Here is a 26129-nt window from a genome sequence, read left to right as displayed (position 1 = left end):
TACGTGATGCGAAATGGAAACAAAAATTAGGCCAACGTTTACACGTGCGGAGTGTACGGCCCTGCATCCGACACCCCTCCATCGTGAAGGAAGCGACGACCGCCCGCTCAGTTTCGGGCAAGAAACGACAGGCATCGGGATCCTCCCAATCTTCAGAAGTGTGTGTAGCCGAGAAAAGAGAATCAAATAGTTGCGAAAGTTACGTAATTCGAGAGTGTGTTTGTAATCGGTTTACTTTTTGCCCCCTTTCTTCCGTGATAAGGCCCATGTTAAAGGGACTCACTGCCAACATCAGGCGTGGACGTTGTTTCCGAAAGCGCACACCCCTGACCATGGCGGACTGATATGGTAATAATCTCCAAAGAATAACATATAAACAACGTTGCAGGGTGTTAAAAACGTAATAACCGTTCCGCCGAATACGATCGTGTCGCGTGAAAGTCGAGATATAGGGATTTTTTACCTATACGACCGCGGAGCTTGCGTGGCAGTTTCGTGGAAAACAAAGTTTTGGCGCGTGTGCCCCGTTACGTCGGTAAAAATCATCGAACAATGCATGGATCGTTTGTTTCTCACGCACGTTCACGATTTAACACGAAACCGAAAAAGTACAACGTCGTATGCTAAACTGCGGAACGTCTAACCCCAAGGTACGTAAACAAACAAATCGTCATGAAAGTTGAGGAAACGTCGTAACCCCCGATAAGCCGAGAAAGTGATCGGGGACAATGTTTCAAAGTCAAATTCGTGGAAAACGGTTGAAAGGTGACACGGTCTAGGAACATTTTGGATATCGGTGATAGCTGGCGGCGCGGTGGTTACAGAGAAAAGCGAAGTGACGGTTTTGGCGCGCGTACACGACTCTTGTCTGCGACCGGCAGATGGCCGGTGCGCCGGTACGTTATAGGCGCGCGTCCACGAACGCACCGACACATGACAGGCGCCTAAGCACGTACTACCACCGAGACATGGACTCGTTCAAGAACGTGCCGAGACAGTGGTAAAAGGCCACCACCACGGTGAAACCGTGTGCCGTTTGTGAGCGCAGTAGACCGCACGGACACGCGGTTCGGTGTTACTACTACCGGCACAGGCGGGTCTATCTGCCTTGTAGCCCGAGCCAGTTGCCAGCGCGCCAGCCAGCCCCGTCCATCCAATCGCCCAGCTCACGAGCCGGCCTCGTGTGCGCGCGCGACACCCCGGACAGAAAAGGTTCGTTTTCCTCGCCGGTGACTCGACCGATCATGTCAAGGCGGGGCTTATCGTGAACTCTAGAACCTCTACATTCCCTGGAACCTGAAAACACATCGATCGCTTGAACGGCTCGGCCCTTGCACTCGATTATTTCGGGCCCTCAGTCTGCTTGGCTGTCGTTCCTATTACCAAGATCGGCCCCGCAGAAAATGGACACCGCACCAGTGCGGTAGAAAGACAAAGTGAAACAGAGAGATATATAGGAAAGAGAAAGAAAGTGAGAGCGAGAGAAACCCACACACTCACACAGGGCAAAGAGAGAGAGAGACCGCGGGAGAGAGAAAGAGAAATAAAGGCCACGCAACTACAACGAGAAGAGGAACCGACGACGACCACGGATATAGTCCCAAGAAGGAGAGACATAGGGAGAGAAAAACGTGACAGGGTGAGGGAGTAAATCGTATATATAGTGTGCATGATATCCAGGAACAAAAACCAAGAGAAACTTTGGTGTACATTGGCCTCGGTAGGACCGGGTTTACTCTCGTCGTCCAGACCACGTTTTATCTGCCCTGTCATCGACAGATCTCCGTGAAAATCGCATCTAGAAGCATCGACAACGGCCACAGCCGCAACGGCAACGTATTTGCTATCGGGGAGGCAAGGATATGCCTCGCTCGTTGCTGCTGTGACACGCGCCGCGCCGTGTGCTGGCTGAACCTCCCGGAAGAGAGCGTTGAGCCTCCGTCTCAAAATACTGTGTGCGGTTTTGTATCGCACGCTCGAGAGCCAAGTAAGTGAACAGACACACGCACGAAATCGCTAACAGTCTTCGTTTATTTCAAATGATTTCACGCCCCGTAAAAATACTGGACCGTTTTCGAAACGTTACGAGTGGTATTCCCTATTCGACCGTTGTACTACTAGCCAACCGTTGCGCCGCGGTTGGTACACGCGCGCAGCGTGTGTTTTTTTTTTACAAGATCGTGGAAAAGGTATGTTTATTGGAGCGCGCCTAGACAGAAAAGAAAAAAGAAAAAAAGGGGGACCGTTATTTCGGAGCGCAACCGATTCGTTGCGTCGAAAGTCGCTGGCATCTTTCGCGATCAATCGCGAAAACGTGCACCGATTATACGTTTCCTCATGACCGTGCCGGTAGCACGCCTAACTAGGGATACTCTAGTCTCGGCTTGGCTCTTTAAACGGCTCTGCGCATCGCGTGCGGATTCTACGTTTCGCCGTGTGAGTGTCTGTTGCCGGAGGATCCGGTGGTATTGTGTGCGTGCGTGCCCGCTCGCTCGCTCGCATAATCGCGCTCCCTCGTTCGTCTGTTCGCTCGCTCGCTCGCTCGTTCGCCCGCTCTCGTATGCATGGCCGCTTCAGTGCGTACCGTGTGGATTTCGCGAGTACGCATAGTCGCGCTCGATACAATCACCTCTCGTTTGTTATTTATTCGCGTCCGGGAACGTTCGTTTACGCGACATTCAAGAAGTAACACGAATAAAAAAACGACAATCCATGAGCCTGCGATCGACGTTAACAGCTGATCGCGGTCACTATGTACGTGTGAGAGTCAGGGTGTACTGATATACACGCGTTTTCCACTTCGCTATGATAAGAGAAAGGGGCCGATCTGGGTCTCGTCGATAGACATCGCGATCTGTGCGGTTTCTACGAGCGGTCGAGCCGGAAAAAAAAGGGGGACAGTAAGGTTCGTCGCTAACATCTGGGGCCTGAAGCCTCATGCACAAGAGGCATGCTTCGTTTACTCGTACGAAATTTACAGAGGCGTTCATACTGCAGTTCCTGTCTCCAGTAGAGGGAAAAGCACACTTTTCAGATTTCAGTACTCGATCGACCGTAAAAATGCGAGCGTCGAAGAAATATACTGTCCTGTACGGTGCCCGAAGGTTATCCTAACGAAGCCGGTAACCGTGTTCACACGATTATTTCGCGTTTCGAAGCGCACGGGCTTTAGCAATCGATGCCACGCTAGTTTTCCGTCCGACGCTGCCTACTCGGCAAGAGTTACACTAGTCGGGTTTTATCTTCGAGATAACATTCTACCAATCAATGCCTCCGCATCGTGCATTGCTCCCAACCTTCGAATGCGCTTTACCGTGCTATTGGCCCCCACGAACCCGTCGAATGCTGACCGTGTGTACCCGATCAAACATGCGAAAACGAGACAAGCACGCAGTTCGACCGGGAGTTTGCTTCTAAAACTGCTTACAACGCAAGGCTGCTGTAACACGACGATCCTGCAGCGTGCCTCTTTAAACCACACCCGGAACGCTGCCTCGTGCTCCCCGAGACGCTTGCTCTTTTTTTCAAAAATTCTCGTATACGGCCGCACCGTGGGTCTGCCCAGGCGCGTAACCAGTCTTTTGAAAACAGGGGCCTTAGGATCTGTTCTCGGTTTTTTCGCGGACTCTTCGCTTTCATTTTTTCCTTTTTTTATCGAGAAGATCAATCCAACCGCATTATGATATGCGTGCAGAAATCGGTGAACAAATTGCTTCAAGTGTTACTTTTCACTTGGCAGTGACTTATTTTCAACTTTCAGCGATAATATACAAAATTATAGTATTTTGAAACACTTTTTCAATGAAACGAACCTTTTGTTTATATTATGGTTTAATCATTATAACGTGTAGTATTTATTGTGTTCAAGATGCAGAAGAATTTATCAAATACAACTTTCATGAATTTGTTTTTGTCTTTTTTTGCTTTTTCTTTTCTTTTTTCGAAAGAGACCTTTTCTTGTTAATTATGTAATATACTTCATGTGTTTTTTTTTATTTAATATTTTTACTACGATCAGTTATACATTCGTACTCGAGGACTGTGTAAAAATTGTATACCGCAATTTTCACCAGATGTTCGGTTTCTTGCGGCGTCGACACTTTGCCGCTTGTACAACAACTTCCGTTTCGTTATTCCGTAAACCCATTATTTTTGTATACCATGAAGTTTCAAGTGTTTTTATAGCAAACCCTCTTTTATTATCAAAATATTATATACAACACCTGTCTCCCTCTCTTTCTCTCATTCTTTCTCTTTTTATACTGTTAAACGTGTGACGACAAATTTTGATGTAACTTTTAGATTAAATAATCGCAATATATGCGTAAGAAACATAAATTTGATGTTGTTTGGTCTGTATTATTTTCATAAATAATGTTGAATTGCTAAACCATCACGATATGATTTTTCATATTTCATTTCGCTATTAAACTTTGTCACTTTCTTTCTGGAGAGACATGTGAAGTTCTTTGGAATTCAGGTTCTATTATTAGGTTCTACCAATGTTGTTTGATTCGAGAACAGAAAGGTTCTCCCCAGTGCTGTCTGTTCTTTGATATGCATCGAAAAAGTTGCTTCTCCTTAAATGTGCCATTCCGATCGAAAAAATTCACTCGCAAATGGCCAGTGTTCAGAAAAAGCCGAGAATGGAGGGACGAGAATCGATAGAAATTTTATTTGGATTTGCATGCCTTTCCGGCGATATTTTTCACGTATAAATATTTTAGATAAATCGTATTATTGACAAGATTAATAAGGTATCAATTTATCGCTATAGTGTTACTTATTTCATTCTCGTGATTTATTCTGTTGAGATTCCATTAAACAAATATAATATTTAGCGTCGAATAGAAGATAAACACTTTTTGCCGGTATTATGAAATGAAATAAATAATACGTAACTACCAGAATGGTGTACACTCATTAACCTTCACGGGCGATACTAAAATGTGCACGTTCTCTGAAAATTTTTCATAACCAATATTTCAGGACGAAAGTGGAAAGAAACTATTATTGTAATAACGTCATTAGTTAAAGTAGGATTAATATTATTCCGGTCTAGACACATTAGTACGAACTAATAATAATGCATCGGAAATAGATAATTATAGAAAATTATTTATTTAATGAACAATATATTCAATGAAATCTTCTAAAATATTTCACAAAAAACATTTCTGTTATTCAATGAATAATATATTTTCTCATTTACTATAACTTTTTATATCAATAAGTTATATTCATTCGTATCAATATATTTTTCCATTTATATTTTACATGTTAGGACTAATTTTCTTATGGCACTGCCTTCATTATTTAATCATGTGAGAAAAGAACTAGTAATTTTACTATAAATAAAGACAATAATTCAATTATTTGTTATTATAAGTACGGAGGAAGTTCTTTATTACAATTTTTGAAAAGAATCCTAATTTATAGTGTACTTTACAGTGTAGACTACTTCCTCATAATCTTACTGTATGTATATTTTCATTATTGTTATAGATTCCTGTAAACCACAAAAATGCCTCGAGTAAGGAGACAAGTGGTCTTGGAAGATCCTGCCAGACCTGTTACACCAGATATGGTAGAGACCAAATTAGGTATGTATGATATATTAATTACTTCATATCTATCTCCCCATGTCTCTAAACATTTATGTACGTAACCATTAACTTCAGTAAAAACAGAATTTTTGGACGATGGCACATTGGATGAAGTACAAGCACAAAAGGTGGCTGAAGAGACACCAAGCCCACACCTTCAAGACCACCAATATGGACAAACACCTTGTTATCAAGTGACAAGGAAACCTACGCAGCCACCACCTCGAACTGAAGTAAATAACATTGCATTCTGAATAAGAAAATATTTCAACATAAAATAATTTCACTGTTGACAACATAAATAATATTTGACAAATTTTTCTAAATATGTTACAAATCTGAAACATTATTAAATTTTCTCAAGAATGAATAGACCAGAATAAAGTAATTTCTAACTATCTTTGATTTTATAGCAGATTTCAGTTCAGGCAGTGAAACGAAGACTGAATTTGGAAATGGGAACGACAGGTCCCAGCCAATCTGCCTTTAAGGCTCCTAGAGGTAAACGTAGGAGATCTGGATCGAGTTCTATAACTGGCCACACACCTACCAAAAGTAAGTCCTATTTCTTGTGTATCGTAACACATTGTTTTCTGTTTCTTTTAGTGAAAAAAAATACCGGTTATTTTTGCAGGTAAAACAGTAGAAAGGACACGATATGATACATCACTGAGCTTACTTACAAAAAAATTCATACACTTAGTGGAAAGCAGTCAGGATGGTGTTGTAGATTTGAATGTAGCATCTGAAAAATTGGAAGTACAGAAACGTCGTATATACGATATCACAAACGTATTAGAAGGCATAGGAATTCTCGAGAAGAAAAGTAAAAACAATATACAATGGAAGTACGTTGTTCCTTTTTCATATTGAAATAATTTCGTAAACGACAAGTTGGTACAATTAAAAATTCAACGTGATTGGTACATGTTACAGAGGTGGTCAGTTGCCAAATGACAGGAACGATATTGCTGATCTCAGACGAGAAGTGGCGGATTTAGAAGCTAAGGAAAATACGTTGGATCGATTAATTCACGGTGCAGACAAAAACCTTAGGGAGCTCTGTGCAGATAGACAATACGCTTATGTAACGTATCATGATTTACATTCTGTTCCAATGTACAAAGACCAGGCTATTATGGCGGTGAAGGCGCCGCCAGAAGCTACTTTACATGTCCCACAGCCTATCAATAATCTTGGTCAACAAAAGGTAATTATTATGTAAACTGTTGCATCAAAGTAATTACTGTATCAATCGTGTTATTACGGATGTAAACCATTGTATATATTCTTACAGCTTCAAATGCACATGAGGTCATCTCATGGTGAAATCGAGGTATTCCTCTGTCCTGATGAACCTACAGTAAAATCGTCACCCAATCCGGGATACACGACGTCGCAATCTGTGCCTTCGTCAAAAGAATCTGATATACCTTATTTGCCTCCTGAACTGTTGCCCAGTGGAGGAAGTAGTGTCCGGGTAGAACCAGTACCTTCTGTCGACAATTCGTTGAATACTCGTTTGTGCACTCCGACTGCATCTGCGAGGGACGCTCTGTTATGTGAATCTGATGATTATGGACCAATGGGAGGAGGCAAGTTCCAACTGCAAACAGAGGATCAAATTAGCACTTCAGGTAGGAATGCGTATATCTTTTAAAGTAGGATAAATTTAGATTTGAGAAGTTGAAAGTTGTCATATTATTTTCGTTTTTTATTATACCAATAGTAATTTTTTTGATTTATCTTTTTTTTGTTTTGCTATAGTTTAATACAAACTATTATGTATGCTACTATTTTTCGTATTTACGCTTTTGTATATACTGCTATGCTTTGTTGCTAATGCTGGTCTTAATGTTATTCATTCACAAGAAGGTGAACACAAGTTCATCACGTAATCGTAAATATCAAATAAATCTCACAGAATTCTATACTTCGATCGTGAAAACTTGCGAGCTTATTTTCACCTTCTTGTTTTTTTTAAGTTTTCTTTTCGATATTTTTGTTGTTACTAATTTATGGTTTTAACTGATAGTTTTAACAATTCTCGAAGTATTATACACGTTTTCTATTCTTTCTATATTTCACATTTAACTGCGATTTTTACAACGCTTTCTGTTAATCTGTTTGTATCTTTAAATTTTTTCCTTTTTTTTCTTGGTTTTTATTTTTTAATAAATGATTTTTCGCATTATAACATGTTTCCGTATTTCCAAGATATTTTAAAAGAGAAAAAAACATCGGAATGTTTCTCACGCAAGTGAAGTAAAAGAATGCTTTTGCAATAAGTCTATATTTTCTCAAGCTTGAGTGAAATGTTCTGCATGCCAACAAGATAAACCGCAATTTCTCGTGAAAAATAATTTTTTCTGAGGAAAGGTAGTAAGTGTCAATTTCCATCACCATTTCATGATACTTATTGACTCGGACTACCTTTCTCTGAATGTCCTCTGCCTTTTCAACAATGGAGGATAGCCGTACCCTGATGGAGCTCTGGCTGTGACTTGTGTGTTGTAACAATTAAAATCACATCACAGGCAAAGTTCTAATTAGGTGACGGTTTCAAACAGCAAACTCGTATTATGCGAAGGTACGTTTTAAGGACACAACGATTATTGGGCTTTTTTTATTTCTGGTCTTGTCTTTCATTAATACTACATCACATTATACCTTATGGAAATTACACACTCTTTACCTGCACATGACATGTCTTTGTGCATTGCATTTTGGTTCTATGTAGCATTGAAGTTTCACTTCGATATCATAAAAATGCTTTCTAACAAAATAACTTAGCAATCTAATCAATTTTCAGATATCTACTCACGCATACTATTTAAACGATTAGAGATTATTTATACTTTGACATATATATATATCATAGAGTCCACTCGAAAGATTATCCTATAAAATACTCTCTTTTCACGTGTTCGAAAATTACACTACACCAAATGTAGAATATTCATGATATTACTTATATTTTTAAATAAACTTTGAGTACACGACGTAGGCGGAGACTGAGAGCAATGGTGGACGTAAATACTGGACAAGCCCAGCATTTTCTTTATCTCTTTGTTACAGATCTAACTCTTCTTGATTTCGGAGAACACCTGCTGTCCCTGGAGCCACCTCTTTCTGAAAACGACTATTCGTTCTCGTTAGGCACGGAGGAAGGGCTTTCGGATCTTTTTGATTTCAAATTTTAGAGATATCATCCTTCACCATCGTCACCGTGACAGTACATTCGCCTATTTAGGCTACTACCACTCTGAGTTTTAGCCTCTCTAGTATTCAAGTGGCTAGAAATAATTTTGTTAATTCGTGTGATTGGCGCTTTCACGAATCGTAAATTGGCGATTTTCAGTTGCTCGTTATTCACTTTTTTTTTGTTTTTAATAACGAGGATCGTGTCGAACATTGTGTGTGGACGTGTCTCGAACTGTGTCGTTCAATGAGGATGCCAAAGGGGGTTCACATCAATAACGTACGAACAGAACAAAACACACAATCAAATTAGCAACAAATGAAAAATCGCTACGAGCCGGCTTAGTGGAATGATTCTGCTTGTTAAGTTCTGTTTCGGAAGCACGCGATTGTGTAAATATGGAGTATAGATAGGACTTTATGATTTGTAACGATTCGCGTAAACGATGTAATACCGAATAGTATTTTGTCGATAATGTCTCGCGTCGAGGCGTTTTTAATCGCGGATTCGTTTAGCGGACGATATATGTTCAAGGGGATCATCCTGCCCGCAAGTATCGTGTCAGTCGCTTTCCGTTTGTATTTTATTTTTTTTTTTTTTTCTTGTCGAAATTTCGACCTCTGCGGATGGAAAGGACGGTACCGCGAGAAGCAGAGGATAAAAACATATCACACAGAACTGTGGACGCGGTACTCTCGAGTACTTCCGGCTTGATAATATGGTCGTGGGCCGATATTGAGTTTCTCGCATAAGTTGTAAAACGGTCTGGCAAAGCAAAGCCATTTTTTCTGTGCAATGTGTAAGGATGTTGTAAATGAGGTAAAAGGTAAACGCAAACGAAAGGGAGGGAGAAAGGAACGGGGAGAACACGTATTTGAAAATTCAATGAGAAGAGAGACTGGACTCGTGTCGAGAAGAAAACTGCGGACGGTTTTCTTTTGTCGTTAATATCGAATTGTAAACAAAATGAATGAAATGAAGAAAAATGAAAAGAAGAATTAGTAGAACTAGTAGTGCACGCGGAAAAATTATTCATCAAAAAATGTCCCTCCTAGTGTAATGTTTCTATCGACGTGATAATTATGAAGAATGAAGGAACGCGTAAGACGGGAAACGTTCGTTTCCGGACGGTGTGGCCCCCTCTTATCACCGGGACTGAATTCTTTTTTCTAAATCGTGTTTAAGGCGGGAGACTAACCGTCCGGAAAATAAATATGCATTATAAATTTATTAAACGCGATCGATGCATAGTAGGCTTATCAATTCTTTATTTGTAACGAAGGATGGTGGACAAGAGTGAATGAGAGGGGGGAAGGAGATGGTGTAGCGGAGGAAAATGCAAAAAGTAAACGGCAGGAAGGAATAGTTTTTATTCTATATACTTTTGTAATCTGTCGAGTTGTTTGATAGAGAGAAGAATTCATGCGGCTCGACAATATGCACGGCGTAATAATGGATAAAATGCATCCCCTCGATGCGGATGATAGGAGTTAATCAATTTCTGGCAAGTTGTCATCCAACACCGATCCTAACTGTGTTAGTTTTGCTGCACATCGTGCTGATTAACTTTCTCGATGACGTCGCGAACACGGGGGAACGACCTTGAGAGTTCAAGACAAAAGAACAAAAAGAAAGGGAAGAAAAACGATCTTAGGCTGTATCGTCGCATGTAGACGCATATTTAATTCTAATTGTAACGATCAACGTCTAAGATTCATTCAGGATACAGTACTATTCTGGACCTGACTTAAAGCGGTTTCTTAACGAAGAAATTCCACATCAGTGCGGCCTGATTCCGGCTGCGTGGGAAACGGCCCGGAAAATTGGCTGTCTTTACTGGCAAATGCATATTAAATATCGTTCAGTGTTCCTGGATGGAATCAAGGCTGCAGTGGGTGGCAATTGTTTCGACTGGAAGTCTCTTAAAGGATGTACCCTAACGTACAACTTAGTGTACGTCCAAAGCCATAGTGCCTACACAATAATGATCACACCCTTCTGCAACTGTAAATAATACAAATATCTATATATATATATACATATATATATATACATATATATATACAAGTAAGGACGTGACGACCCCTATGGAAAAAAGAGAGAACGAGAGGGAGAGAAAGAAAGAGAGAGAGAACGAGAGCGAGAAAGAGAGAAACAAAAGAAAACAGAGATGCTGCAGACACCTCATTAATGGTTATCACAAGATATCGATTAGTTAGTTTTAATTATAATTAATATTATTATTGAAGCATTACACGAGAAGAATGTTAGTTTATAAATTCACTTATTATATATGTATGTATATGTAATAAGTACTACGTACATTTTATAGTTCTGTGAACGTTGTGCAGAATAATGGTAGACGTAGAATCATTTTTTAGCGGTCGTGTGCAAAAAACTGATGCAGGGACAGAGTTTTCTTTTATACGATTCGTGTGGTCGATTTAACATTGCAGAGAATCCGTCGCTTTATTAATTAAATCCGCAATGTACAATACATTCAACTAGGTGAATATTTTCACCGCACTTTTAAATGTTTGTTCAATTTGTTTAGTGTAGATCTCGACACAATGTACGTCTTTATTGTTTCGGAATTCCTGGTTTCGAATCGCATGCGATTATACTGCACAGTGTTCACGCAACGTCTGTCTGCAACTGAGAGAGGATTGCGTATTAGTTTCATTTTCGTTTTCAATTACTGGTGGCATCGCACTTTTTTCATACGCAACGTGCAACGAGAGACGATAGACGCGAGGAGAGAGAACAGAATGCGAGGACTATGTGTGCGTGCGCGTGTATATGCATGAATAGCTGAGCATGTGAAAGAAAGAGAGAGAGAGAGAGAAAGGGGGGAGAGAGTGTGGGTTAATGAATGATATTAATGATTGTCGAGTGTTAAATGGTCGGTGATACCGATCGCCGGCACACCAGTGAGAAGTTACAATATTTTCTACCTGAATATTTGCAAGGATCTCGCAAAGTCTGATATGTTACGGTTTTTAATTATAAATAGTTAATATTCGTGCTCTGTTAATGGAGTGGAAGCAACACATCATGCGACAAACCACACGCAAAGAAAAGAAGAGAAAGGGTAAACCTGCGTTTTTTCGCCGTATTCAGGCTTCGTGAGATCTTTTTATAATAACTTATCATGATGATGGCAGTCCATCGTTTCGTTTTTAATCCGATATTCGTGAGAAACCTTCTACCCGCTTCTGGCAGTCTGTCGAATAGCGGTGCTTTTCGTATTTTACACGAAGACCTGGCGCGGTACGATTACCTTTCGTTCCGCAGGGACTTTTCATAATCATTACTTAACATGATTGCACGATAAAGAAAAACATCGAAGAGTTAAATTATTATTTTCGAAAGCGAACGCGGCGATCAGCGATTGTCCGAATAAAAAAAAGAAAAATAAAACGAAGAGTAACGCGTATTTAAGGCGTGCATCGATATTCCTTAAAAAAACTTTCGTTCTGCCGGCGAGTATCGTCGTTGAGCCAACATTGTTCGCACGCGCGCGAACGCTCCCAGGCATACATACTTTTCTACGAATATATTTGAGAGACTGTTCAGAACAAATGGTGAAAAGAAAAGGAAATGCTGATTCCGATCGATTGTCTTAACAAAAGAAAAAAAATTGAGTAATGTATGTACCAATACGACGACGAGAATTTTGTCACACTTTACGGGCACAACCCGCCGAATCAACATCGTGAAAAAAGATGAGAATGTTACAAAATATAACCTTGTGTAACGTCATAGGGAGATGTGCTGTTTTCAATTCACCAGAACCTTCTGCCTTTAACTATGTTTTAGCTGCAGTTGAGCTGATCGAGTATTGTTTCGTTTGAATTTAAATTTATACTTTTCGTCGTTCTTTGTAAAGGAAAAAGTACTTTTTTAATTTACAAAGAAGTTTCAGAATGTATCATAAACTTGTGATGCTTGGTTTTAAAAAGATTGAGACGAAATGCTTCAATTTGAACAGCACGTACATACTGAACGTAATGCGCATGCGCGAGATTTGTTCACAGCCATTTATAAACGCATTGCCGTTCTCCGCCAGCCATTCGCGCTGGTTCGCGCGTTACACGTGGATCGGAGTATGTTATGTACTCGAGCTATCTACTGCTTTATATTACATCACTATTCTATACATGACTCGATTAGATAGGTATACATCTTATTAATTATTCAGTGCAGTTATGAATTAGTAGTTAAAGTGAAATAATAATGTAAAAAATATATAAAGTTAAACTTTGACGAATCGTGATAGGATAATATTTTTAAAATTTAGCGCAACTTGTTAGAAATTCAAATTTTATGTTTACGCCAAGTTTTAAGCAAGTTCGTGTGTCTAAATCTTAAACTGAATTCGAATCAAATTAAGTTTTTATCAACGCAAGTTAAACAATAGCGTAAATTAAAAGTCTCTAGCATGGACACTATATGTGTTACTAGCTTGTAGTGTGTATCAGCCTTTACTTTTAAAACATACTGTACATATAGAATAGGGCAAAGGCAGGAGACGCCGCTTTCAAAGTTGTCCTTTAAGTTATTCAGTGGAAATCAATTGTTTTTCTCGTTGGCGCGAATTATTGAGCAATTCATCAAATTTAGACGATATTTAAAACTGACGACTGAAAAAACATCAATCAAAATAAGCAGTTCAAAGGACACGATCATGCCACCGAAATGTAAATTCCAAGAAGGTGATGTTTCCCTTTTTAAGTTTTCGTGTTGAGAACTTCAACGCTCGAATCAATTTTGTTAATAAATATTAATTATTATTTTTCTAATCGTATTTATTGCGTCGTCTAATTTGCAACAATTGTATGATTATTCGTAGGTGAGAAAGTTCTATGTTTTCACGGACCATTAATTTATGAGGCAAAATGTCTAAAGTCCTCCATTACCAAGGAGAAACAGATTAAATATTTCATTCATTATGCTGGATGGAATAAGAAGTGAGTAAAATTGTTTCATTTGAATGATTTGTAATGTAAGTGGAACTTTATACGTTAATATCGCACAAATAGTTGGGATGAGTGGGTTCCGGAAAGTAGAGTTCTTAAGTATAACGAGGCAAATGTGCAAAGGCAAAAGGAAGTTCAAAGAGCACATTCGAACCAACAGTCCACGCAGAAAAACAAGAAAGGAAGTACATCTTCTAAAACTCAAGGCCGTAGGAGTGAAGGGGGCCGTGAGAAAGAGACCGATAGTAGAGCTAGCACTCCTGTAGCAACTGTTGACAAAACGGTTAGCAGATTTACTAAAAGTACTAGTAATGCTGTGACACCGTCATCTTCTCACGAATCCACTTCGGATGCTCCACGTAAAAAACGCAGGTGTGTTTCATGCTACTAATGTACAAAGTATCGTTAAAATGTTTCGAATAATGTTAAGCAAGTGCAATTTATTATAGCCGGATGGAGCCATGCGGTGACACTGAAGAATATCTTACTAAAGTAGAAGTTAAAATTAAGATCCCAGAAGAACTGAAATTTGTACTTATAGATGAATCAGAAGTTATATTGAAACATCATAAATTACCTGCAATACCTGTAAAAAATACAGTTGATAAGATTTTGGATGATTATGTAGAATCAAAGTCAGCAGGAAAGAGTGATTCTGTCAGGTAGATACAAACGTGCATAATTATTATATATTACTGAAATTTCGAAGTAGCGTTTTCACTAAAAATTGTCGTTTTCAGGGAAAGTGTACTGGAAATAACTAAAGGTATTCGCGAGTACTTCAATATATCCTTAGGTTTGCAATTACTATACAAATGGGAACGTCCACAATTTATTCAAATAATGAACGACAATCCTGAAACACTGCCCAGCCAATTATATGGCGCCTTTCATTTATTAAGGCTATTTGGTATAATGCTTTATTAAATATGAAAAGTACAATACATGCTTAAGATATAATACAAGATCTTATGTAATTCCTTATTATTATTTTTACAGTAAGACTGGGTGGAATGTTGTCATATACTACGTTAGATGAAAGAAGCATACAATTGTTACTATCTCACTTCCACGATTTTTTACAATATTTACAAAAAAATAATACTGAGCTTTTTAATCTTCAACAAGATTATGCAGATTCACCGCCAGATTATCACAGAAAATATGCTTAAGTTAGTATCAATCAATGTATGAATTTAATTTATATGACTTATCACATTTTTGTCTTGACTATTTCGCATGTCAGCTACAATGCTTTCCTCTTTTATTAAGATAACTACATCGGCACTGGTTATATCATAATTAATTCGCTATACAAAATAATTTGTTTATTGCAAAGTTATAAGAATTTTACAGACGATGTGTTACATATATTTTTCGAATTGTAAACTTATTTTTTTAGTTTATCATGTGTACAGAAATATATATTAAACTTAATAGCTCATAGTTTACTTTAGATTAAAATGTATAACTAATATCTTTTATTTATTGTAAATACACTATATTACAATCTCAATTCTTAATTACAATTTTATACATATTTGAAGAGATCAATTGACGAGATATGCGATTTCTTTTTCATTAATACCATACTCCGAATCACATATTTTTACCTATATAACATTTTTAAAGAGATTGTTAAAAATATATAATTATCACAAATGGACTATGAATCAAATTTGTATCCTAATATAAAGTAAAGATATTGTAGACTGCAAATTTTAAAACCCTCTCTTAAATGTGCACATACTATACATTAAACTTGTAATTACGATTTAATCTAGAAATTCGATCTATTGATGAACTCTAAAAATATGTGATAGTAATCTAAAAAGATGTAACATGTATTTGATTGTGTTTATAAACTCAGATTATCAGAGTTATAAAAAATATGATTCACATATTATATCATAAAGAATTTATTATATCTATATAATATTTTCTGATATTTAAGTATCATTACTTAATAATTCTTTTTTTCAAAACACCGTTCTCTTAATACCTGTGTTGGTGATCATTATTGAAAATAAATTCTAAAGTCGCTTCATAGTTCTAGATTATTATAATCCTTTTCTTATTTACATAGGACCGGCAGTCGATAACAGCACGCTCATATCTATAGCTACATATGAATCTACGAGATGTATTTACATATGTATATACAGTTAACTGCGTACACAAACGTATCGTCTAGTCTACAAACATCGGGTCAGTCAGTCAGTGGCAAGAAAAAATGGCGGATGTCGAGTTGAACGTCGACAACCTGATACAAAGATTGTTGGAAGGTACGTGATAAAAAGGGAGGCTTGGTGGAAAGAAAGTGTGAAGTTGTTCCCAAGATTCCTGTCTTCGATTTAGTGTACAGTTAATGGGAAGTTTTTTCCAAAGTATGCGGTGAAAATTGGCACGACTCGATATCGCGCCGCGTACATCGAACGTATACGTTTCTTTTCAACCGAAGGAAGATTAATATCGTGCGCGGTCTATTTTACGACATTCGGTATCTGTGTATCTACGAGTCCGTAAATGGTTTCTCTTGATTTCCCATGCCCGTGGAAAACGATATTTTGCTTACGGTCGGTGGATTGACAAAAAATGAAAAAAAAGTATATCGATCTCCCAGTGTTAGTCTTCGTTAACTCTTACATTTCCAGACGTCGACGAATTTATTCTCGACATTTCTTTATTTTTTCTCAAAGGCGAAACTATTTTTTTATGTTTGTTCTCTTTCTCATGCTACGTGTCGGAATTCTGCGCGGTAAAGTTTACCAAACGCAGAAAGACCAGGTTCAGAAGAAAGCCAAGCTAAAAGATATTTTCTCTTCGGATTTTGTCGGTACGCAACAAGGAAACAAACATCACGTAGTTCTCTTGAACGACTTTTTTTTTTAGTTTGCATCTTTACCTGCCTCAACGTCGTACGTGATCGCTCGAATCGCTCGTCATCGTATTCTATGATTTATGACATAAGATCAAGTAGAAGCTAGTTACAATATTGTGGCAACTGCAACATTAAATTTCATTCGATATGCCATCTTCATTCTTGGTTGGATTTTGCTATTGTGTTACTTGTGTGCTATCCTTAGCTTTTCTCATATTGCTCCACATCAGCATCTCCGACACAGTCCAGTATGAGTTCTCTAAGGGTATTACGTTTCGCAAGGCTATGGAAACAACATCTATAATGTAAATATTCGATGAAGCTTTTAGTTACCATGTTTACACGGAAGCAACACTTTAACGGTTGAATTATAGTTTTGTGAAGGTCACTCGGTGCGATGTCATTTGAAAACAAATTGCTTGAATGCAAACTCAATTGCACGTTTAATATAATACCTGCCAATGTTAATTAGTTCTTGAATTAATATTTGTCATGGCAATTCAAAATGAATAATTTTTCTTTATCTGTTATTAACACTAGAACTACCAAGCCCTAAATATGACAATATTAGATTTATTTATACTTCCTAAAATTTTTATTACAATATGTGCTTCAATGAAAAAGTTGGTATAAAAATGTCTGTTTTGGTAGTATTAGTGTCAATGAACACGTTATTTCTTTCCAAGTATTATGTTTGTCAAGATTGCTTAGTTTATTTAAAATATGTTATCATACTTTCTAATATGTTATATTTTTCTCAATATATTGAATATTGAATATAGTTTATAAAATTGATCTCATATGTTAGAAACAAATAAACATGAGACACACATTATCTCTGTGTTAATTAATATATTTGAATGTGCGAGCAATTTTTTAATTAGAAATTTTTTATCAGATTAGAAATTTATAATAATTGTGTTAAAGATGTGGATTTAATGAGAACTGGATTTTGAATGGCAAACAACCATTCTCGCCAATAAAATTATGTTTGTATTCACAGAAGTCGGTAAACTTAATTTGAAAGAGATATATTTCTGTTTTTATAAATAATAAATAATGATAAACAAAAAGAAGTTCATCTCAATGTTTTCTTTTATGATTCTATGTGCTTTGTACTTTTTAATCTATAATGAAAACTTAACAGATACCCTGTATGTGTTCCCAAATAAAACTGTTGCAATAAATCGTAATATGCCGCGAGCGGAACCTGTTCCAAGCTGTCTCATGTTTGATCAAATATAACCATGACGATTTTCTATTTTTTTGATCGTTTGTCCCGTTTCTTTAAATAACTGTAATATTAATAGAGAACGTTTCTAATGTATGCTTTTACATCAAATATAGTTTCTCTTCTTATTCAGCTTATAGTTTCTGTTTTCGTTTCATAGAAAAATTATATTTTTTGTTGTCGATTATATCATTTAAATCGTTGTGATATGACCTTGCTGATATGCAGTTTTCCAATAACCATCATATCGGCTTAGTTTAACCACACCATGGAATTCCTCCATAGTTATAAATACTTTCATGATACTGCAAGGTTTCGAAGTGTTCCCCACATGCAAAATTTTTTTATTCATTTTAATTTTTTTCCGTTTTCGACAAGCCTTAACCATCGATTCACCAGTTTCTGTTCGAACTAATTGCGCAAGATAATTAAACCATCGCTAAATGGCTTTCAAGCTTTTCTTTTAGACTTTGTTTTCCTGTAAGTTTATGCTCGTCGGTATTATTCGAGACTCATATAGCCACTTAATCCCTTTGAAGCATTATAACTACAGTGTGCGACAACCTTTCGTATTCTCGATTATTGCATCAAGAGAAAACCTATACTACGTAGCTCGACGTTTTTATAATCGAACCTCCGACCTAGTCGTTTCTTCAAACAATTGCATCATACTAAAAAAGTAAATAAATTTTTAACAAAAATGCGACTCTAACGAAAACAAACCGTGACACATTTATTTTTCCGACGATTTAGAAACCGATTCCGCCTGCCAATTAAACAAATCGTATAAGTAGACAGAATGCGATATTAAAGGAACTTACGTGAAACGTCGTTCTTTTTCTTGAGTCGGAAATCAATAATTATGTGTTATATCATTTTTGTTGTGTAAAGACTGCCCATTTTGTCATTGATCATTGATATAACCCTTTCCTTACTAATAGTATACTAGGAATAAATCTTGTTAGCCGTCTCTTCGAGGTTTACCAATCACGCTTGTTGAATTTATTATTTAAATTTATTCACAGCTAAACAATCTAAACGTTCTAACATTTTTTTTTTAAACTCAATTTAATTTGCTTAATTTATCTGACGTTTGTCAAGGTTACAAACATATCGAAATATGAATATATAAATATAATATTTGTTTAAGTTTGCTATATGTTAATTTAAAATAAAAGTTGATTAAGAATTTAATAATTTGTTCGATACGAAAGAGTCGCATTAATATCCCAATGAATTCGCGGCAAAATATAGATCCGCTGTAAACTGTTCCGTAACGGAAGGGTTAATCAGTTTGAGCTAATTATAGAACAGTTATTTTTAAATATTTCGTATGTATGACGTTTCATGTTTGAATATTACCGCTTGAATTAACCGGAAACGTATTGCAGTCAGGGTAAGCTTCCCAATGGGTCAAGGCCGCTACCTTTATTAATATTTATGTTCGTGGTTATAAAAAAATCCTGCGGCTCGATTGAAATAGTATTGATCCCAGGGTACTACTTACTTATGTATGGTGTTAGTATTAACGTAAGCACACCGGTTCCTAACTTAGGAATCAAGGAGCGATCACACACAGTGGCCCTGAACGATCAAAAAGTTTTGCTCTGACTGCATATACAAGGTATTTATTTTATTCTGTACATTGAAATATCTTTGTTGTCTTCACTGATACCAAAAAATGTGTCCGGACATTACAGTTTAGTCGACAGCTAAGTATATTATGATTCATGTTTTCTTCTTCTATCAAGGTCATTTTTTTTAAGTATTGAAGGATGCCGATATTTTTTGCATATTAACCACTATCTTTTAAAATGCAGCGCACACGAGTTCAACGACTTCCGACATCGTGCACTTTAAACAAAATTGGGGTCAATGTACAATAAATATCGATGACTTTCAATACTCGAAGAAAGTAATCTGAGATAAAAAAAAATTGCGAATCATAATGTTCTTAGATTTCCGACACATTTTTTCGTGTCAGCAAAAATAATGAAGACATCTCAACGCGTAGAATTAAATATATATCCTGTGTAAAAGCAATCCCCCCGATTCGCTGGGATAGTATTATGGGGAACGATAGAGAGCTACACGACTACAAAAATTTGCGGCAACCGAGTATATAGCCGTATTTATCCATGCCCCCCCCCCCCCCCCACACTCTTAAATCGGTTCTTGGCAGTGAGGACACCTTCATGCTCCAGCGTAGAATGTTATGCTCGGCGTACTTACCTTGCGAAATAAAAGTCTCGGCTCGCGAAGCTTCCACGACACCGCGACACGCCGCGCCGGTCGAAATGCATTTAAACGTACGAATTTTTGGACGCAGTCAGAGGATGCCGGCCAGGAAAGACCGTTGTAATGACGGAGGGTGAAGTGCGGGGCCTTTGCCTGAAGTCACGGGAGATTTTCCTTCAGCAGCCGATCCTGCTCGAGCTGGAGGCGCCACTTAAGATCTGCGGCGATATACACGGCCAGTACACCGATCTGTTACGGCTGTTTGAATACGGCGGCTTCCCGCCAGAAGCGAATTATTTGTTTCTCGGAGATTACGTAGACCGGGGTAAACAATCCCTGGAAACGATATGCCTGCTGCTCGCATACAAGATCAAGTATCCGGAGAATTTTTTCTTATTGCGCGGCAACCACGAGTGCGCAAGTATAAACAGGATATACGGCTTTTACGATGAATGCAAGAAGCGGTACAACGTTAAGTTATGGAAAACGTTCACGGATTGTTTCAACTGTTTGCCGATCGCCGCCATCATCGATGAGAAAATCTTCTGCTGCCATGGCGGTCTGAGCCCGGATCTTCAGGTAATTATATCCTTTCGTGAAGGCTATTTTAAATAAGAGTTGATATGATAGCAATTTATTAAAATATTTCGTTTCGCATATTTAAGTTACGCACAAATATTTAATACGATAAATACAATAAATACAACTTCTAATTAAAGAGAACTGATCGTGAACAAGCGATTATTCATACGTGATTAAAAATAGTAATTGTAAATCATTGATTATTATTTTTTAATGGAAATTATTTATAGTTCTGTAACAGTTTTTTAACCGTTTAGTAATCATTCTATCAGGTTTGAATGAAAGACAATATAATAGGTGATCACACTTGATTCGTTTTCTATTTATAATTTAACGAGGAAGAAAGTAAAAGTTCAATGGTTAATAGGATATTAGAGATTGAAATATTGGCTTTTTATTATCTACCTCATTGATGTATAAACAAGGCATTATGTCTTCTATTTATTGACTATTATCAATGAAGGGTTCTTTGATAGAGTATTATGTATCGTACGCCTGCTTATTAATAGCTTAACATTCTTACATAAAAATGTCTGTAACTTTGACCTTCTTTTCTTTTTTTAAACAGAATATGGAGCAAATCAGAAGAATTATGCGTCCAACAGATGTACCTGACACTGGCCTTCTTTGTGACTTGTTGTGGTCGGATCCCGATAAAGAAGTCCAGGTATTATATTACGTTATTAACGTGTTCGTTTACGGTACAGTATAAAACAAATATTATACTAATAGATATTTAAATTTTCTGTCATAGGGCTGGGGAGAAAATGACAGAGGTGTATCCTTCACGTTCGGTCCGGACATAGTATCCAAGTTCTTGAACCGTCACGATATGGATTTAATATGCAGAGCACATCAAGTAGTCGAGGACGGTTATGAATTCTTTGCGAAACGGCAGTTGGTCACGCTGTTTTCTGCGCCAAATTACTGCGGGGAATACGACAACGCCGGTGGAATGATGAGCGTCGACGAAACATTAATGTGCAGTTTTCAGGTTGACTATAATATCTCTAATTTCATTGAGCTAGCGGAGTTACGCATATATTCAAATCGGCGTGTAACAATATTTCTCGTTTTCTGTTCAAAGATATTGAAACCGTCTGAGAAGAAAGCTAAATACCAATATATAGGAATGAATACCGGGCAGGGCGCGAGACCGGCCACACCACAAAGGAATCCAACCAAAAAGAAATGACAGCCTCGTCCGTATTTTTTACCACTATTGGATCCTCATGCCAGGCAGAAGAAATTCATAAAAATTTATATTGATGAGTAACAATAAGGGCGGGTGAGAGAACTCTAGATAGTGGTGTTTTATCGTCAGAAGTTGTTTGTGATCGTTGAAGACTTTTAAAACCTCTGTTTTAACCTTCTCCTTTGCGTATGATTTTACGTGTAGATATATATTTTTTAAGTATATCATTCTGTTGACTGATTAGTGATTAAAAAAAAAAAAAAAAAGAAAACAATCAAACAAGTAACCACCGTACATTCGTAGAACCTGTCCGAGTGTGCTTGTTATGGAACATCTCTAAAAAAAAAAAATCCAACAAAAGGAAAACTAAACAAACTTCGTACTTTGCCACTACTTATCATGAGTATTACTTTTCGTGTTCCACCAGAAAGACGTCGAGAGAAGTGCGTACGATCGTCCTTCTCTTGACAGCATATTAATAAGATAAGCAACGTTATAATTAAATGTGACGTTTTCTTTTCATTAACTTAATCAGGGATCGCTTCTGTACCGTTTGGCTGCTATGAATTCATCATCGTCATCGTCGTCATACGGATACCAGGCGGTCCTTGGTATCATTAGCGTTTATAAAACAACATTCTCATTTTGACTATTTATTGCTTTCATGTAAAATGTTCTATGTAATTATTAGGCTACGTTAATTGTTCTTAACATTTCTCCGTTACTATTATTGTCATCGCTTTTGCAGCTCACTTAATTATCGTTTAATAAGAGCGCGACTACAACATGTACATAGTTACTAATTAATTTTCGCTTCTGTTCCTTGTCCCTCCTTTTTTTTTTCTTCGTTCTTGTCTCGCCCGACGCGGGCCTTTAAGTGATTTCATAATCTTCGCAGTATTTTGAGATACCGAGAGCACCTTCCAGAGGTACGTTGTAGAAATGTTAGGATATACCGTTTATTCTCAAGTGAAGGAAACGAAGGAAATAAAAAGAGATATGATCAGAGAGAGAGAGAGAGAAAAAGAGAACCAGTATTTTTAAGACAATGTCACTATGCAGATTACCTATGCCTTCGCGTGAAGGATATATACGAGGGAGTATTAAGATGAAATAATAATCATATTAATGATGACAAAAAAAAACAACTAATTCTCTAAGATACAAAATTGTATGTACTAATAATTAAGGGAGTTGTCATTTAAGAAGGACAGTCTCAGCTACTAAGAGATTTTAATCTTGCGATAAAGTGAAATATATGGAATCGTTGAATGAAATATTTATTATTCTTTTTATTCCATAGTTATAAAGCTTGAGCAGTTCTTTTTTTATTCCTGTGTATTATTTCACTTTCAGATGTTTTCGTATAACTCGACGGTTCCTAGCCATAATAATGCTATTTCGGGGAAGTATTTCATACAATAGATATTTAAACAATAATTCTATACGCGAGTCTATTTGGAAAGTTTTTTTGCAACGCGATGCTATTTGAGATGTGCGTGTAACATGATTTTATTTAAAATTACTGTTCGTTATAATTTATTTATAGCAAAGGTTCAATACAATTCGAAATAACATTCAAGTTAATATATAGCGTATTTCTAATTTGGCATCCAGTTATATACAATCATATTAAATACTTGTTTTCTGTAATTTTCCATAGAATCATATCGCACGCACTTTTTAAACAATGCCAAAATAGACCAATTATCCTCCGAAATTGCATGCTATGAATAGGAGGCGTCGAATTGACCCAATCCGGACGTAGCGTTGGTTCTCTTCAGTTTGCATTTTGTTGTTCGCGACACTAGCATCAAATATTGTAGCGAATTGTACGCGATATTTAATTTCGACGCATTTATTTTCCATGAAATAAGACGAAGCTGAACTGAAACACTTCTGGCAGTGGATATTATTTATTATCCCGTGCCGACGCGCGAAGTAAAACGAAGTAGTGTACGTTCTCGTCGAAAGTGACGCGTATTAGAAAGTATTCGAGCTGATCGTTGGCTCGAACACGTTGCATAGAGACTAAGTATTTAAGAACATTTATCGAAAACGTATCAGGAATTCGTACGCTATTTGAGAAAAACGCGAAGAAAAACAGATTTATATTAATCGAGATTCCAATGAAACGACACAACTCTGTTCCAGAAAAAAGAAAGAAATAGAACACTATTGTATATATGGTATACACACCGAGAGAACACTAACATTATCTGAAAGTGAAATGTAGATCGAGTCGGTTGAATTGTTGGTAAAGAGGAGTAGCGGGCGTTCGTTTATAAATATATACTTATAATTTACGTTTGTTAAGAAAGAGATAGAGGAAAATCTGAAAAACGTGAAACGTTGTTTAAGCGGCGAAAGACGAATCAACGCGAACCTTTCTATTTACGAGACTTTTATGAATTTATTACTGTTATGGCACAGCTCACGATCCGGGGTTTGCGATGATCGATCCCGTTTCCACAATAAGCCGATTGCTCATTGGTAACCGAACGTTGCGGGGCTGAGTCGGAGACACTGCGAGCGGTTGCGCCCGAGTAACGTAGGACACGCATAAGTAACACGGTTCAACTGAAATAGTATACAAAACAAATTTGTGATGTCTGTGTGCTACATGTATTCCGTGCGTGTGCCGTGTACGTTGACGCTACTAACTCTCTTGACTGATTTGCTCGAATGCGAGGCGCACACCTTTCGTGTTTCCATCAACGCGTACGTGTTACCGGAAGTGTTATGAGAACTGGTGTTGACGGACTATACTGTAGTAATATCCTGTATATTAGTCTGGGATTCCTAGATGTCAGCTTTCTAGTAATAAATCCTGTGTAAAAGGAGTATACATTCGAACGTGATGCAGAATTATCTAAGAAGCCCAGTTCGCGACTTTCTGATACGGCATTAGCATGGAGCCGAGCTGTTAGGGTTGACGGTGACCCACGATCACTTCCTATAAGGGTTGCAACATTCTGTTCGATAATTCTGTGGTTACGAGAAAGAACGCCGCATGTCACTTCTAATAACTCTGGTCTTGGTAGTGCTTTATGTTAAACAATTTTTGTGTGCTTGTCGAATTTGTTTTCGTATTGCTTTTCCGATAAACATGTAACACCTGTATGCTACGGTTTAATTAATGCGTTAACTGAAATTCTTTTGATATTGTGACTTGCGACGCTTCGCCTTATAGCCGCAGAATTGTGCCGTACACGTTGTATGACTGTGACGACGTCGAGTTGTTTTCCGATCGTAACATTAACATCATAGCATACGCATAACATGTAGTTCGCGCTGTACCTAGTGTATATGCATGGTATCGCATGTTAACGAACGTTGTATCGTTTGAAGTGTTTATTACTTCCGTCGAGTATTTAGAGGATTCGCAAACGAAACGTTACATTTTTTTCAGCTGAACACGGACGGACTTCTTCCCTTCGCGACCACCGGCTTTGTACTACAACCCTGTGTCCCCTTCCTGCCCCCCCCCCCCCCCCCCCCCCCCCGCGCATCATTTTATCGTATTATAGAAGAAGCGGTTGTGATCCCTCGATATGCGCGTTTTTGTCTGAGAAACGTGGATCATATATACATAGATATTATATTTGTAAAAAGGCTGATCGCTTGTGATTCGACGATGCCTCGTCAAAATAGAAAAAAAACTATATAATAACTGAATAGAACCAAAAAAGGATGATCGTAGAGGCGTGTGTGTACCCTTGTTTACTTGCCGTCGGTCGAATCTCCCGCCAATGCACCGCCTATACAATGACATCCTAAAGATGTAAAACTTTCAGATAATAAACATGCATATTGTTGTACGAACCTGGTTCCTTGATTACCATGCTGCGATTCACCGAACCGGTTTCCGTGGACGACGCGCCATAAGTGCCGATGAGATGGACGATCCAGCGAAAATGATCGAACGACAGTTTTGAGGATAAGATACATATTTATGTTAACACGTATTCGTCTGGCATATTTTTGCACTGAAAAATTGTTATTAATATTCCCAAAATGCCGGCATATCTTGACAATATTTGTAGAAATGATACGGTCTATATAAAACCATCATTGCTTGTTAAAAATCATATATTTTTTAGCGAAGTTTTTGAAAACAAATTTGTCTTTATTGGAATTGCCTCTGTATGGTAAAAATTAGAGATTAATTTATTTAGAATTATTTTCTGTAATATACAAACGATGAATATGTAT

At 37.6% G+C, this 26129-nt stretch overlaps 3 protein-coding genes across 8 annotated transcripts; all 3 read left to right on the top strand.

Moving 5' to 3' along the window:
* The first annotated feature begins 140 nt into the window (after nt 1-140).
* On the top strand, nt 141-12567 carry LOC144472888 (transcription factor E2F5). Of its 5 annotated transcripts, XM_078186311.1 has the most exons (9): nt 1150-1639; nt 1725-1987; nt 5506-5603; nt 5682-5839; nt 6020-6161; nt 6241-6454; nt 6543-6816; nt 6904-7243; nt 8685-12567. In XM_078186311.1, the coding sequence occupies exons 3-9, from the start codon at nt 5525-5527 to the stop codon at nt 8807-8809; spliced, it is 1332 nt and encodes a 443-aa protein (XP_078042437.1). In that variant the 5' UTR covers nt 1150-1639; nt 1725-1987; nt 5506-5524; the 3' UTR covers nt 8810-12567. The 5 variants fall into 5 exon arrangements, with proteins under 5 accessions (XP_078042441.1, XP_078042437.1, XP_078042436.1 ...); XM_078186315.1 differs by lacking the exons at nt 1150-1639; nt 1725-1987 and adding an exon at nt 141-348; XM_078186310.1 differs by having other exon boundaries at nt 1150-1987.
* Nucleotides 12568-12887: 320 nt separating this feature from the next.
* Nucleotides 12888-16008, top strand: Mrg15 (mortality factor 4-like). Its single transcript, XM_078184657.1, has 8 exons — nt 12888-12985; nt 13321-13523; nt 13661-13778; nt 13851-14159; nt 14237-14449; nt 14528-14697; nt 14787-14959; nt 15874-16008. Exons 1-7 carry the CDS (start codon nt 12969-12971, stop codon nt 14957-14959), a joined length of 1203 nt encoding a protein of 400 aa, XP_078040783.1. The 5' UTR covers nt 12888-12968; the 3' UTR covers nt 15874-16008.
* LOC144472028 (serine/threonine-protein phosphatase PP1-beta catalytic subunit) lies at nt 15952-25735 on the top strand. Of its 2 annotated transcripts, XM_078184658.1 has the most exons (6): nt 16019-16072; nt 16552-16623; nt 20229-20716; nt 21288-21386; nt 21474-21713; nt 21807-25735. In XM_078184658.1, the coding sequence occupies exons 1-6, from the start codon at nt 16021-16023 to the stop codon at nt 21912-21914; spliced, it is 1059 nt and encodes a 352-aa protein (XP_078040784.1). In that variant the 5' UTR covers nt 16019-16020; the 3' UTR covers nt 21915-25735. The 2 variants fall into 2 exon arrangements, with proteins under 2 accessions (XP_078040786.1, XP_078040784.1); XM_078184660.1 differs by lacking the exon at nt 16552-16623 and having other exon boundaries at nt 15952-16072.
* Nucleotides 25736-26129: the final 394 nt, after the last annotated feature.

This window comes from Augochlora pura, chromosome 7, assembly GCF_028453695.1.
Source record: "Augochlora pura isolate Apur16 chromosome 7, APUR_v2.2.1, whole genome shotgun sequence".
NCBI lineage: Eukaryota > Metazoa > Arthropoda > Insecta > Hymenoptera > Halictidae > Augochlora > Augochlora pura.
The sequence above is the reverse complement of the archived record's forward strand: the minus strand, read 5'-3'. Positions and strand labels throughout refer to the sequence as shown.